This window comes from Phocoena sinus, chromosome 13 (assembly GCF_008692025.1).
Source record: "Phocoena sinus isolate mPhoSin1 chromosome 13, mPhoSin1.pri, whole genome shotgun sequence".
In the NCBI taxonomy this organism is placed as follows: Eukaryota; Metazoa; Chordata; class Mammalia; order Artiodactyla; family Phocoenidae; genus Phocoena; species Phocoena sinus.
The window spans coordinates 51,454,795-51,467,834 of NC_045775.1; the positions used below are offsets into that span (position 1 = coordinate 51,454,795).

The window sequence follows — 13,040 nt, forward strand, 5'->3', positions numbered from 1 at the left end:
GCAGGGTTGGTTTCTTCTGAGGCCTCTCTCCTTGGCTTGTAAATGGCAGTCTTCTCCTGTGCTTTCACATGGCCTTTCCTCTGTGCCATCTGTGTCCAAATTTCCTCTTCTTATAAGGACATCAGTCGTACTAGAGTAGGGGCCACACTAATGACCTTATTTAAACTCTCCAAATATAGTCACATTCTTGGGTGCTGGAAAATAGAACTTCAACATATGAAATCTGGGGGACACAATTCAGTCCATAACATTTACTAACATAGAAAGATGCTCATGATTTTTTTGGTTAAAAAAAAAAAGAAGCAGGACAACACGTGCAGTATGACCCCTTTATTTATTTTTCAAAATTAAAAAACAATAAAATCAAAACCTCTGGTACATGTTTATATGCAGTTTGGGTTATATCGAAAACATTCTGGAAGGATAGATACCCAGCTGTTAATAATGGCTCCCTGGGGAGTAAAAATGGAGTTAGGAATGGAAGGGAGGGAGAGATTTCCACTCTTTCTTTTTTTTTCTTTTTTTTTTTTTTACAAACATGGGTTACATTTGTGATTTTTTTTTTGATGTGGACCATTTTTAAAGTCTTTATTGAATTTGTTACAATATTGCTTCTGTTTTATGTTTTGGTTTTTTTGACCATGAGGCATATGGGATCTTAGCACCTCCTGCATTGGGATCAGGGATCGACTGACCAGGGATTGAGCCCACACCCCCTGCATTGGAAGGCAAGTCTTAACCACTGGACCGCCAGGGAAGTCCCATGGGTTACATTTGTAATTGGAAAATTTTAGCTTAAAAAGTACAGCTACAATGTAAACCACCCCCCCCCCCCACACACACACAAAGGAAAACGTATTCTTCCTTGAAAGAAAGTGTCCTTATTGAAATGGGGGTTGGGGACTGGCATTCAATCCCAGGTAGATTAACAAAGATGGGGAAAATGGGAAGAAACAACTAAAAATGAAGCAAACTACAAATAACAACGTAAAACAGAATTAAAAAGTATTGTTCTGATGTTGACTTTGATAATTACATAAATAAAGGCTTAAAGCTGTCTTTGAAACACTTTAGGATTTCCTTGAACTAGTAGAATTGAAAGCAGAGTTTAGCTTTCTTCCAAATTACTGCAGCAGGTAAGAGCAAACAAAGCATTCTATACAGAGAAAAAAGCAAAACAAAAGCATTCTATAAGAGAAAAAGAAAGGAAAGAAGGAAAAGAAATATTTCAAAATTAAATACATAAACAAAGAGAAAAATTAGGAGATAAGAGTTATGGTAATCAATGTAAATAAGAGTTAGATTTATTGAATCCTATGTTCCTGGCGCTGAGCTAAGGACTCTGCCCTGTGCAGGTAACAGAATCAGCCTGCAACTCTTTCTGGCTTTGGGGTTTGAAACGAGGCTGAGCCCTGAAGAGAACTCTATGCAACTAGTAACAAATGTCTTGGTTAGAAACCTTGAGGAAAGGAGACTTTCTGTCTCCCAGTCTGGCAAGATTCCCTAAACTGTTGGGGAGATGGGGAGAGGTGGGAGAAGAATTAGCCCTGTGATGCTTCTGGGCTAAGACCACAAGCCCTTCCAATGAGCCCTAGACAAAACCTAGAGGCAGCAGGGACCCTCGAGGTCCATGTGCCAAGAGAACAGGAAGGTGCTTTTACCAGGGCCCAGGGCCAGATGTACGCAATTTGCCCTAACTCCTCCATCATCGAATACCCTATTCCAGGAAGCCACTATTGACCATCCCAGACCTCAAGTTTAGGCGGCCTGCTTTAGGCCTCCCTAAATGCCCTGACCCCATCTTATCATGGACCATACCATATTTTAATGATCTTTGTATATGCTTGTTCTCCTTCACTAGACTGTGAATTCTCAAAAGCGGGAATTAAGTATCTCCTGTGCCTGACACATAGTAGGCGATTTAGTTCTACAACAGAAGAATATCACTTATATTTGACTGTTTCCTCACTAAACTCTAAACTCCATAAAATTAAAGAATATACATCTGGTTTTATGCACAATTAAATCACTGGAGCCTCACACAGTGCTTGGCACAGATTAGATTATCAATAAATATTTTTGAATGAATAATTCTGTCTTCTCTATGATTCTATCTTCTCTCTATCCAAGAAAAAGCAGCTTCTTGACATTCTTTTCCTTGTAACGACTTAGTGTTTTAAATTGTTTCTGCCCTTTAACGTTTTAAAATTTGTCATCATTTTCCCGTTTTCATCCTCACACTCACATGGAACATGATCTCCACTATTTGAAAGTGTGCGATTTTGATTCAGCCTTATATTTATCCTCCTGTTACAAACTGCCAGCCTTCCTATCAACCTCCGTTACCTAACTGCTAGAATGCCATGAACCAGGGGCGGTACTTAGAGGTAAACAGTTAGCCTCCAATTTACAAGCTTGCTTCTCTCCGGGGTAACTGCAAAGTCCCACGTTCCTGGGTGTGACCTTTTCACGACATAATCTCCTCAACGAGTGGGTTAATTAGATTATGTATGACTATAACCGATTAAATTAAAAGTGTGGTATAATGGAAGAGTTAAAATAGTATTCGCTAGGCAAGGTTGTGGAGTTTTTAAAAATATATGATATAGGCTTTCATAAGAGAATAAGAGAAACAAGGAAAACATGTTCCAAATTACCTTCCAAGCAGTTAGTCTGGATTGACAGTCCCACTGACAAAGGAGGGGACCAAACGCTCCTTCACACCGGGGTCGGCAACCGCAGCCGGCGCCTCTGTGGGCGGGGCCACCGGAGCCTCCAGGGACCCAAAGGGAGAGGGGGCGGGGTCAAGGCGGGTCCAGGCCTTCAGGGGCGGGTCCTCAGCGGGCGAGGGGCAGGCTGGGAAGAGGCGCCATATTGGCGTCGGCCGCGCTGTATTGTCATAAATAGAGCCGGTTTTCTGGTGTTTTCACTACTCGGTTGGATGCCTCGGCCGTAGTAAGTGAGACAGTGAGCGAGCAAGCGAGCTACAAGCGAGCGGAGGAAAGTGGACAGGAGGAGAAGGGAAGAGCAAGAACAGGACCCCAGAGCGAAAGACTCGCCGGTGAGGGAGGCGCAGGAAGCGATGAAAGAGATGTCTGCGTAAGTGGTGGGGGCCGGCGGTTGGGGGCGAGGCATAACGGGGTGGGCTGGGGTGGCCGGCCTGGCACCCGTTTCTGTTCCCTGCCCCTCGCGCCGTGCCCTGAGCTCTCTCAGTGGTCTCCTTCCCCTCTCCCGGCCGTTTGGCAAGGGCACCTCCCCTACACCCGGCGGCTCACCTGGCCACCGCTGCACAGACTCGGGGACTGCAGGAGTCCCCATCTGCCCCTGGCTGCCCTACCTCTGAGGACGCCCCCAGACAAGGTTGCGGCGGTAGAGAGGCGCGTGTGTCCGTGGGGAGAAATTGTCGGTTACTCTCCTGCCCCCAGCGCTGTCTGAGCCGGTCTCTGCTCCTGTCTGCATTGGCGCAAATACCATCCCCCTCCCTCCCCCTCCTCCCTTCCTGACCGGCTGTCTCCACGTCTCCTGGAGTGAATGACCTATCCCAGCCCATGGGTTTCTCTTTCGTAATGACTATGGTCTCCCTGGTCTCCCCACCTATCCACAGTACATCTGCCGGTCTATACCTCCTGCTCATACTTTGATAAGTCAGAAACAGTGTCCGTGCTTGGCAAGATTTTGTTGTAGCTTCTTACATTTTAGTTTATTAGGAAATAATTTAAACATAAAGAAAAATGCAGAGAATAACATAAGCATCATTTGTGTAGCCACCATCCATCTCTCCCAAAGCATAACTTTCCGTGTGTGTGTGTGTGTGTACACACATATCTTTATTTAAAAGAAAACAAGCATACCGAATACATCTGAAGGATTCTGTTACCTTCTTCACTGGTCCATCCACCTCCCTCTCCAGAGTTCCCCACAGTTCCAAATTTGATGCTTATTGCTGCATGTTTTTTATGCTATTACTACATATGTATGTGTCCATAATCGGCATTGTTTTACTTGTTTTTAAGCTTTATATAACTAGTATCACACTTGTCATTCAACAGCTTCTTTAGTACAACATAGTATCTTTGAGATTTGTCCATGATGGTATTTTCAGCTCTAATTAATTCGTACTACTGTATTGTATTCCATTGTAGGGATACACCCTAATTTAGTCCTTTTCCTGTTAGTGATTGTTTTAGGTCATTTCTAAGTTTTTTTTGTTTGTTTTTTAATGTTACAGTGTGGCAGTGAACATTTTTGTACATGTCTCCTTGTACACTTGTACTAGACTTGCTCCAAGGGTGTTTACTTATAAGTGGAATTGATGAGTGGAAGGGAATGTGGAATTCTGTTGCTTGCCTTGTTTTCCTGTCTAGATGAGGGAGGTTCAGAATAATGGATTTGGAATTTCAGTGCTAGTAGGGACCTTGATAGTCAACTTTTTCAGCATAGAGATAAGAAAGTGGGGCCCAAGGTAGCTGGTGTCATAGACTTCACTTAGACAATGAAGAAAACAATTAACTAGAGTGACAGAATGTTAGGACTATAAACTCTGATGCAAGCAAGGAATGTTAATGTATGCTTCGGGAACAAATCTAGTTGTGATTTCTTTTTAAAAGCTAGACTATTTCACTAGGACCTGCTAATGGGATGTTTTTGTTTCTTGGGGGGAGCATTTTTTTTACTTAGAGCTTTCTTTCAAGTGGCTGACTGCTTTTCAAAGACTGACTGTAGATGGTACTTGACTTAAGTCTGCAGGGTGTGTAGTGGAGGTGGCCCTGGCCCAGCTCCCATTCAGGCTCTTTGCATTTGAGCTGAGTGGTGTTGGTACAGCTGTCCTGTTGCCAACACAGGCTGCTTTTGGCTTGAAAAGACATCCTAACCATGAAAGCTTGAAGCAGTATGAATAGTCCTTCATCAACATAAGCACAAAATATCCTTTTTTCGTTTAAAAAAAAAGCGGGGCTGCAACCATTAGTACTTACTAAACTTTTAAGGTAGCTAAAGTAATGAGTGGATTGAGAGATTTAATGTATCAGTATATGGTACTTTAAATTTTTTCTGCTGTTTCATTTTTCTTGAACAGAAACACTGTGCTGGACAGCCAGCGTCAACAAAAGCATTATGGAATCACCTCTCCAATTAGTTTGGCATGTCCAAAAGAAATTGATCATATTTACACACAGAAATTAATTGATGCCATGAAACCATTTGGAGTATTTGAAGACGAGGAAGAATTGAACCACAGGTATGTCACTTAACAATGCAAAATATTTTATAGTACATTCTTTAATCATTAATTCTATCAACATATATCAAGTACCAATTATGTCCCTGCCTAGGGATATAAAAATGACAAAATGAAGAGAAAACTTGGCCCTCCTGGAGTTTATATTTTAGTTGAAGGTTAGAGGAGGAAACTAACAATTAGCCAAGTAAGTAAAATAAATACAGTGTTACACATGACAAGTTCTGCTGAGAAGAATGAAGCTGGGAGAGGAGGTTGTCAGGGAAGGCCTCATTGACATTTGAGGGAAATTTTAAAGGTGAGAGAGGAGTTATGTGGATATGAGGGAAGAGCATTCTAGGCGGAAGGCTTGAGGTGGGAGTGTACCTGGTATATTTAAGAAATAGACAGCAGGGTAGCCTAGGTATGTGAAGCAGAGTGAATAAGAAGGGAAATGTGGGCTTAAAGTAAATGAGGTGGGAAGGAGCTTGGAAGGAAAGGTCACTTAGGACCTTGAAAGCCATTTATAACAGTTTTGGCTTTTACTCTGAGTGAGATGGGAAGCTATTAGGGTTTTGAGCAAAAGATTGACATGATTTACTCATGTTTAACATAGTCACTCTGGCTGCTTTACCGAGCATAGTCTGAAAGGGGGTCAAAGGCAGAAGCAGGGAAACTAGTTAGGAGGCTATTATAATAACCCAAGGAAAAACATGATGTTGGCCAGAACTAGGGATGGCAGTGGAAGTGATAAGAAGTAGTAGAATTCTGGATGTATTTTAAAAGTAGGGTGGTTTAATGACTATGGAATGTGAGGGGGTGGGAGGGGAGGGGTCAAGGACGATGCCAAGATTTTTGGTCTCAGCATCTCGAAGGATGGGATTCCATTACCTGGGGAAGGCTGAAGGAGAAGCAGGTTCAGACAGATCAGGAATTCAGTTTTTCATGTGTTATCTTTGAGATGCCTAAACTCTTCTATCTTTCTTCTTTTTTTTCTTAAATCTGGATTTGGATATGCCATTGGTTGCAAGTTTGTTTTAATATCAAATTGCTTTTATTAAGTAAATTTTATAAAAATTAGCCAATAAATTATTTACCTGTTTTTATTATCCAAAAACTCATAACTGTCAGTGAGAGAATGCTAACCTCTATTATCACCACACTGAATTGATTTTATTCCATAGTAAGGCCAAGAAAGTTGACAGTTCAGTTGGCCTCTGCAGCTTTATTGAAGGTAATTTTGATTTTTTTATTAGGCTTTTTGAATTTTGAAAATAGCTCAAAGACCAAAATACTATCAATCACATTTATCGTCTCTTTGGAACTCTTAGGAACCTAAGAATGCCAAAGAGATGTGCCATGTGTCAACAGATGTGATAGCATTAGCACGTGTATAGTATGCTTTTACTCTAGCACCAACACAAAGGTACTGCCTATATGTTTAATTACTTTTTAAAATAGTTTGTTTTTGGTGTGTGTTTGTTTTCATCTAAAGCATGTTATTTTTTATTATAGGCTGGTTGTTCTTGGTAAACTGAACAATTTAGTGAAAGAATGGATTTCTGAGGTCAGTGAGAGTAAGGTAAGACTCTAAACTAAATTGAATTCATAGTTTCATTATGTCCTGGTAGTAAGATGCAGAGTTGAGAATAATCAGAAATACATTAAAACTTTTTAATATACTTGGAAATTAATTGGTGTAGATATTGAGTCCTAAATAAGTGAGGATTTACCCCAGAGGTAGCCAGTGTCTGACTGGAGTTCACATAAATATCTTGCTTGACTCACATGTAGTAGATCAAAATTTAAATACTGAGATTTTACTTTAAAAGCCAGATTTCAGACTTCTTGTGAGATACCAGGTCTGGCAGCACTGGGCCTTCCTTTGTGCAAGGCAGGAAGAGGCTTGAATGGAATTGGGCTCCTCCCCTTCAGTGCTTCATGGTCCCCATCACTCCCTGCTCTCTCTGACACAGCAACCGTCAGTTATCAGTTTCTGTGTTTCTTATGTGTATACTTTCGTCATTTGCATTCCTGCCTGGCCCATAAGACATAGGAGTTTGCAAACCCTAATTTATACTTACACAACTTTTTCCCCCCTCTGGTAGCTTAACTATTTTTCTTCTAAAATCGATTACATTTTTATTGCTTTCTTAGAGTATTTTGAGTATAATTGAATTCTCATTTGTCAGGGAATCATCACTATGAATATTATTTTATTGGCTGTAGTAAAATGAGGTAGGGCATGTTCAACTGGGTAATACTATTTGCCCCTTCACGAAGTGGCTCAAACTGTTGTATTTTAAATTTTAGGGTTTTTTTTTTTTTTTTTACAGTTTTCCCATCTCTTAACAGCATTCAGCTGAAAGTTAATGGCTCACAGCAGTAGTGTCTCTCTCTGTCAAATCCCTTTCTGCCCATTAATCTGCATCAGTTTAGAAATTAGATAAACACCTGTTAGAATTCTTTCTTTTACAACTTTTATTATTTCCTTCTGTACTTATGATACATATATAAAATTGGTTCTTTTAAAAAATGGGCTCTGAATAAGGTTATGAGGGACTGTGCTAATCTACAATCATTGAGTTTAAATAAATGGTCTTTACGCTGTTTACTTTTGCTGCCAAATGACTATCTGGCTCATTTCTGAGCTCACAGCAGGGTTATCAATAGTAGAGGTTTTCAGTTAGGTTGAATTCTGAGCAGGTGAAATGCTAGTCATGAGTAATAAAAAAAAAAAAATCATGCTTGTTTCTCTGCTACTAGCTGATCAACTCCTTAAGAAATAAACCTGTCTTATTCACCTGTGCAACCTCAGGACAGAGCTCAGGGATTGAATAAATGTCAGCCCATAATTGCTGTGGGTATGCAAACCAGATACACAACTTGCTAGAATTATTTTAAAATCAGAGTATCAAGCTTTATGACTTCTTGTGTGGTCTTTATGTCAGCTGATGTGGTTGTGCTGAGGTCTTTGCTCCCATCCATATTCTAGGATACATCAAGGGAAGTCAAGTGTTAAACTATTCACAAAAGAGGCTAGATTACTTTATTGAGAGATACACCTAACTAATTTTCTTACTGTGTGGTTTTTTGCACCTAAAAGAAAAATCCAGTAGAATCTGTTCCAAGGTCAAAAGGCTTTTTTGTTTTTAATTATTTAAATTGCTTTTTCCCTCATTTCATTCACATCAGTGCTTTAATCTGCAAAGACCAGTAACTGGTTTCCATTTAATTTCTAGGCATAAAACCATTGTTAAAAATTTGAGGCTTTGCCAGTTTGGCATTTTTTTTTTTTTTTTTTTTTTTTTTTTGTTTGGCATTTTTTAAGCAAAGAAAATAAAATATGTAATCATTTTAAAATTTTTAATTGGTTTTAACATCTTTATTTGCATAGATAAGGTGATTGGTCTTTTTTAATTATAATTCCCTTTCATTTATGCATATTTTAGTTTGAAAAATATCTGAAGGATTTGAGTTAGATCAAAGATCATTTTAGTATTCTACACACAGTTGGAATATTTAAAGTTTAAACAGTCCAGAACTCCAAGTCAAATCATTTTAGTTAAATACTGTGGTTTGTGGGGAAAATACTTTACTCTGTGATTCAGTTTATCACTTTCTCATAAATCAAGAAGAAATCATGCTTTTCAAAGTAGGAAGGTAAACTAAAAGGGGCTTCTCTATCTTTTTGATTCATGTTAGTCATCAATAATTTTATAAACTCTTTCTAGCTGTTATTTGTGGTACTCTTGAAACATGTCCGTTAAACAGAGAAAATAACAAACATAATGTCCTGTTATGCAGATACTTTTAGTCAAGTTCATTAGCAGATATTACTCTCTGGAACTTGGACTGGGCATTTTGGGGAAATAGAAGTAGTAGACATAGTTCTCACCTTCAAGGAATTCAAATATAGTTGAAGAGATGGAACTAACATACACAGAATAAAAGAAGTCAATAAATGTAGTATAAAAGTGGTTAAAGATAATAACAGTAGAGGAGCACAGGGGGAAAAAGGAGCTTGTTACAAGATGGATAATCAAAGAAAGCTTCGTGAGGGAGGTGGAACTTGAAGTGACCTTTGGAAAATAGATGGTATTGAGATACCCAGAGAGAATGGCAAGCATTTGAGAGAAGGAAAATGGCAAATGCAATGGAAAGGAGACTAGGTTATGTAACATGTTGGCAGTTGGAGCTTCAGAAGGGAATATTAGGAGACAAGGCAAGAAAGATCCTTAAGAGCATACTGTGGAAGTCCTTGGGATCCAAGGATCAGTATCTGTAGAAGAATGCATTGGCAAGTTTTGAGCAGAAGAGTTATGTAATAGAGTTAATTTAAGAACACCAGCCAGTGAATTTTTAACAAAATGGAGTAAGAAATAAAGACTAATGGCAAGAGGGTAACTTATGATACTGTTAAATAGCACAGAATGGGAGTGGGTGGGGAGGAAGTGACATGTGAGGGATATAACCTAAGAATTGGTAAGCCAGGAAGAATAATAATGACTTATAGGTATGGGCAGTAAGGAAAATAAGGAACAAAAATAGAGAAATCAGGAGAAATCAGGAGGTATACCTGGTTTATCATAGGAAGAATTTTTTGCTAGGTTTCAGGCCTGTATACTGAAGTGGATCAGAAAGTCTGAGTGAAAATATCTGATGGGCAGTTAGAATTGGCTCTAGAGAGAGGTGAAAAGTAGCATTGTAATTCTGGTACAACCAAAAATATGTTAATTAAAGTTGTTAGATTAGGTCTCATAAGGAGATCATGTCAAGAATTACCCCACTTTCTTGCAGAAATATTACAGAGCTAGAATCAATAAGTTAAGCATATCTGTCACAAAAACTAAAGGGGAGATAGTATGATAACTGTAGAGAGCTGAAAGTGCATTAATTTGGTAGTTGCAAGTTCCTTGGTGACTATTAAGAGTGATGGAGCCAAATCAGGTAATTTGGGGGGACAGGTAGGGTCAAGTGATAAAAAATATTTTTCTTAAGATAGAGATGTGTGCATGTATACTGGACACAAATTTGTCTTGTCTTTCCTCTGGGAATACCTTCATTACTTCAGCTGCAATCAAAAAAGCTCTGAAGTACTTTTACAAATGTCAGGTCACCAAACTTGACAAATGTAGTACATATCAGTAGCATTTAGGCAATTTTTAAAAATTGAGGTATAGTTTATTTACAATATTATATAAATTTCAGGTGTACAACATAGTGATTCTCAATTTTTAAAGGTTATGTACTCCACTTATAGTTATTATAAAATATTGGCTATATTCCCTGTGCTATACGGTGTATCCTCGTAGCTTATTTATTTTATACATAGTAGTTTGTACCTCTTAATTCCCTACCCCTATCATGTCCCTCTCCCTTTCCCTCTCCCCACTAGTGACCACTAGTTAGTTCTCTGTATTTGTGAGTCTGTTTCTTTTTTGTTATATTCACTAGTTTGTTTTATTTTTTAGATTCTACGTGTCAGTGATATCATACAGTGTTTGTCTTTCTCTGTCTGACTTATTTCACTAAGCATAATACCCTCGAAGTCCATCCATGTTGTTGCAAACGCCAAAATTTTATTCTTTTTTATGGCTAATATTCCATTCTGTATATATACCGCATCTTTATCCATTCATCTGTTGATGGACACTTAGTTTGCTTCCGTGTCTCGGCTATTGTAAATAATGCTGCTATGAACATTAGGGTGCATCTCTCTTTTCAAATTAATGTTTTCATTTTCTTTGGATATATACCCAGGAGTGTAATTGCTGGATCATGTGGTAGTTCTTTTTTTTTTTTAATTATTTATTTATTATTTGGTTGTGCCGGGTCTTAGTTGCGGCAGGTGGGCTCCTTAGCTGTGGCTCAAAGGCTCCTTAATTGTGGCTTGCTGGCTCCTTAGTTGCGATGCATGGGCTCCTTAGTTGCGGCATGCAAACTCTTAGTTGCGGCATGCATGTGGAATCTAGTTCCCTGACCAGGGATCAAACCCAGGCCCCCTGCATTGGGAGTGTGGAGTCTTAACCACTGCACCACCAGGGAAGTCCCTGGTAGTTCTGTTTTTAGTGTTTTTTTAGGAACCTTACTACTGTTTTCTACAGTGGTTGCACCAATATACATTCCCACCAGTAGTCTACAAAGGTTCCCTTTTCTCCACATCCTTGTCAACATATATTAGAGCATTTAGACAATTTTAATGCTAAATAATTTGAACAATTGAATGCCTTAAAATTTTTTTTATTTTATTTTAGAATCTCCCACCTTCTGTTGTGGCTACTGTTGGTGGAAAAATTTTCACCTTTGGCTCCTATAGGCTTGGAGTACACACCAAAGGTAATTGCTTTTCTATGTTTTACTGATAAGAACTTTCAATAACAAACTTATTTGTTGTTCATAATTAGAAAATACAGAGGAAAAAATTCCCATTATCTCACTACTAGAGTACTATATTATTTCCTATACTCATCTTACATAGTTTCTTCTGTACTTATGTTTGTGTATACAGAAATGTAATACATATTCAATATGCTGTTCTTGATAATAAATACTTTGTTTTGCAGGAGCTGACATTGATGCACTTTGTGTTGCTCCAAGACATGTGGAGAGATCTGATTTTTTTCAGTCTTTTTTTGAAAAATTGAAACATCAAGATGGCATTAGAAACTTAAGAGTAAGTGTCCTCTCATATTTAATATTTTGAATTTGTTAACAGATAACTGTAAAAGCTAGGGCTTATGATGGTTGATGTATTTCTTAAGAAGTTGCTGTATCTTGTTAAAATAACAGTAATGACTAAAAACATGGGCTTTTTAGTTACACACACCTGTGTTGAATCTAGAATCTACCACATATTAGCTTGTGGATTTTGGTCAAGTTACCTATTCTCTCTGAGTCTCAGTTTCCTTAGCTATCAAATGAAGATCTAGTGATAACATTCTTATAAAGTTTTTTGGAGGATTGATGAGATAATTTACATAAATCATTTACTATAATATCTGATAAATGGTTGGTGCACAGCAAATGGCTCATTATGTATAAGGTTCAACTAGTAACTCTTTATGTGTGTATATCTAGCCATTCACTCAGCAAATAAAATTTTAGCACCAGTGATTCATCAGATACTGGCCTTAGTCCCACAAATACAAGAGCGAACAAGATAGTTTATGTGAGGGAGGGACTTGGGGGTACTAAACAAACAGGTAGTTTTAATGCAATCTCAAGTGCTTGGATAAGGCGAAGCTCAGAAGATTTGTGTTATTTGGGTGTCTGGGAATGGAGAAGGAGATTAAGAATTTGTTAGGTTGGGGAATTCCCTGGTGGTCCAGTGATTAGGATGCCAAGCTACCAGTGCAGGGGGCGAGGGTTTCATCCCTGGTCAGAGAACTAAGATCCACACATGGCAGTGGGGCCAAAAAATTTACAAAAAAGAAAAAAAAAATTGTTAGGTTGGGGGATTAAAGAAGGCTCAGAGAAACGTTTCTACTAAATCCAAATGATATAGATTTTTTTTGATAGATTAGTCATGGGATCTGATATTTTAATATCTAACACTCGTGCTTTTTGTAAATAATCAGTTTTCAGCTAAGTTCAACAAATAGTAAATACCCAGATGATAGCAGTTCTGCCTGCCAGTTTCTGATGAATATTTTTAGAAGGATAATATGTTAGGTAACTACTGTCATGGACATTTTGCGTATCTTAAACAACACAGTCACAAAGTAGAAGTGCTTGCTTAGGTAGAATGAGAAACTAAGAAAATTTTCAGTTTTCCTACTGAGTTAAAATAAAAATTGGGAGAAAAAGTATTCATGTTATTGGC

The 13,040-nt window shown here is 38.5% G+C and overlaps 1 protein-coding gene across 3 annotated transcripts in view; it reads left to right on the plus strand.

The window, feature by feature from the left end:
- The first annotated feature begins 2,844 nt into the window (after positions 1-2,844).
- PAPOLG (poly(A) polymerase gamma) overlaps positions 2,845-13,040 on the plus strand; it is a 35,425-nt gene continuing 25,229 nt past the window's right edge. The window contains exons 1-5 of one of the 3 annotated variants that reach the window (XM_032652557.1): positions 2,845-3,099; positions 5,075-5,236; positions 6,731-6,797; positions 11,473-11,554; positions 11,782-11,891. In XM_032652557.1, the coding sequence (XP_032508448.1) occupies positions 3,083-3,099; positions 5,075-5,236; positions 6,731-6,797; positions 11,473-11,554; positions 11,782-11,891 (438 nt within the window). In that variant the 5' untranslated portion in view covers positions 2,845-3,082. The remainder of the gene's footprint in view (positions 3,100-5,074; positions 5,237-6,730; positions 6,798-11,472; positions 11,555-11,781; positions 11,892-13,040) is intronic. The other 2 variants (XM_032652556.1, XM_032652558.1) reach the window with 2 other exon arrangements.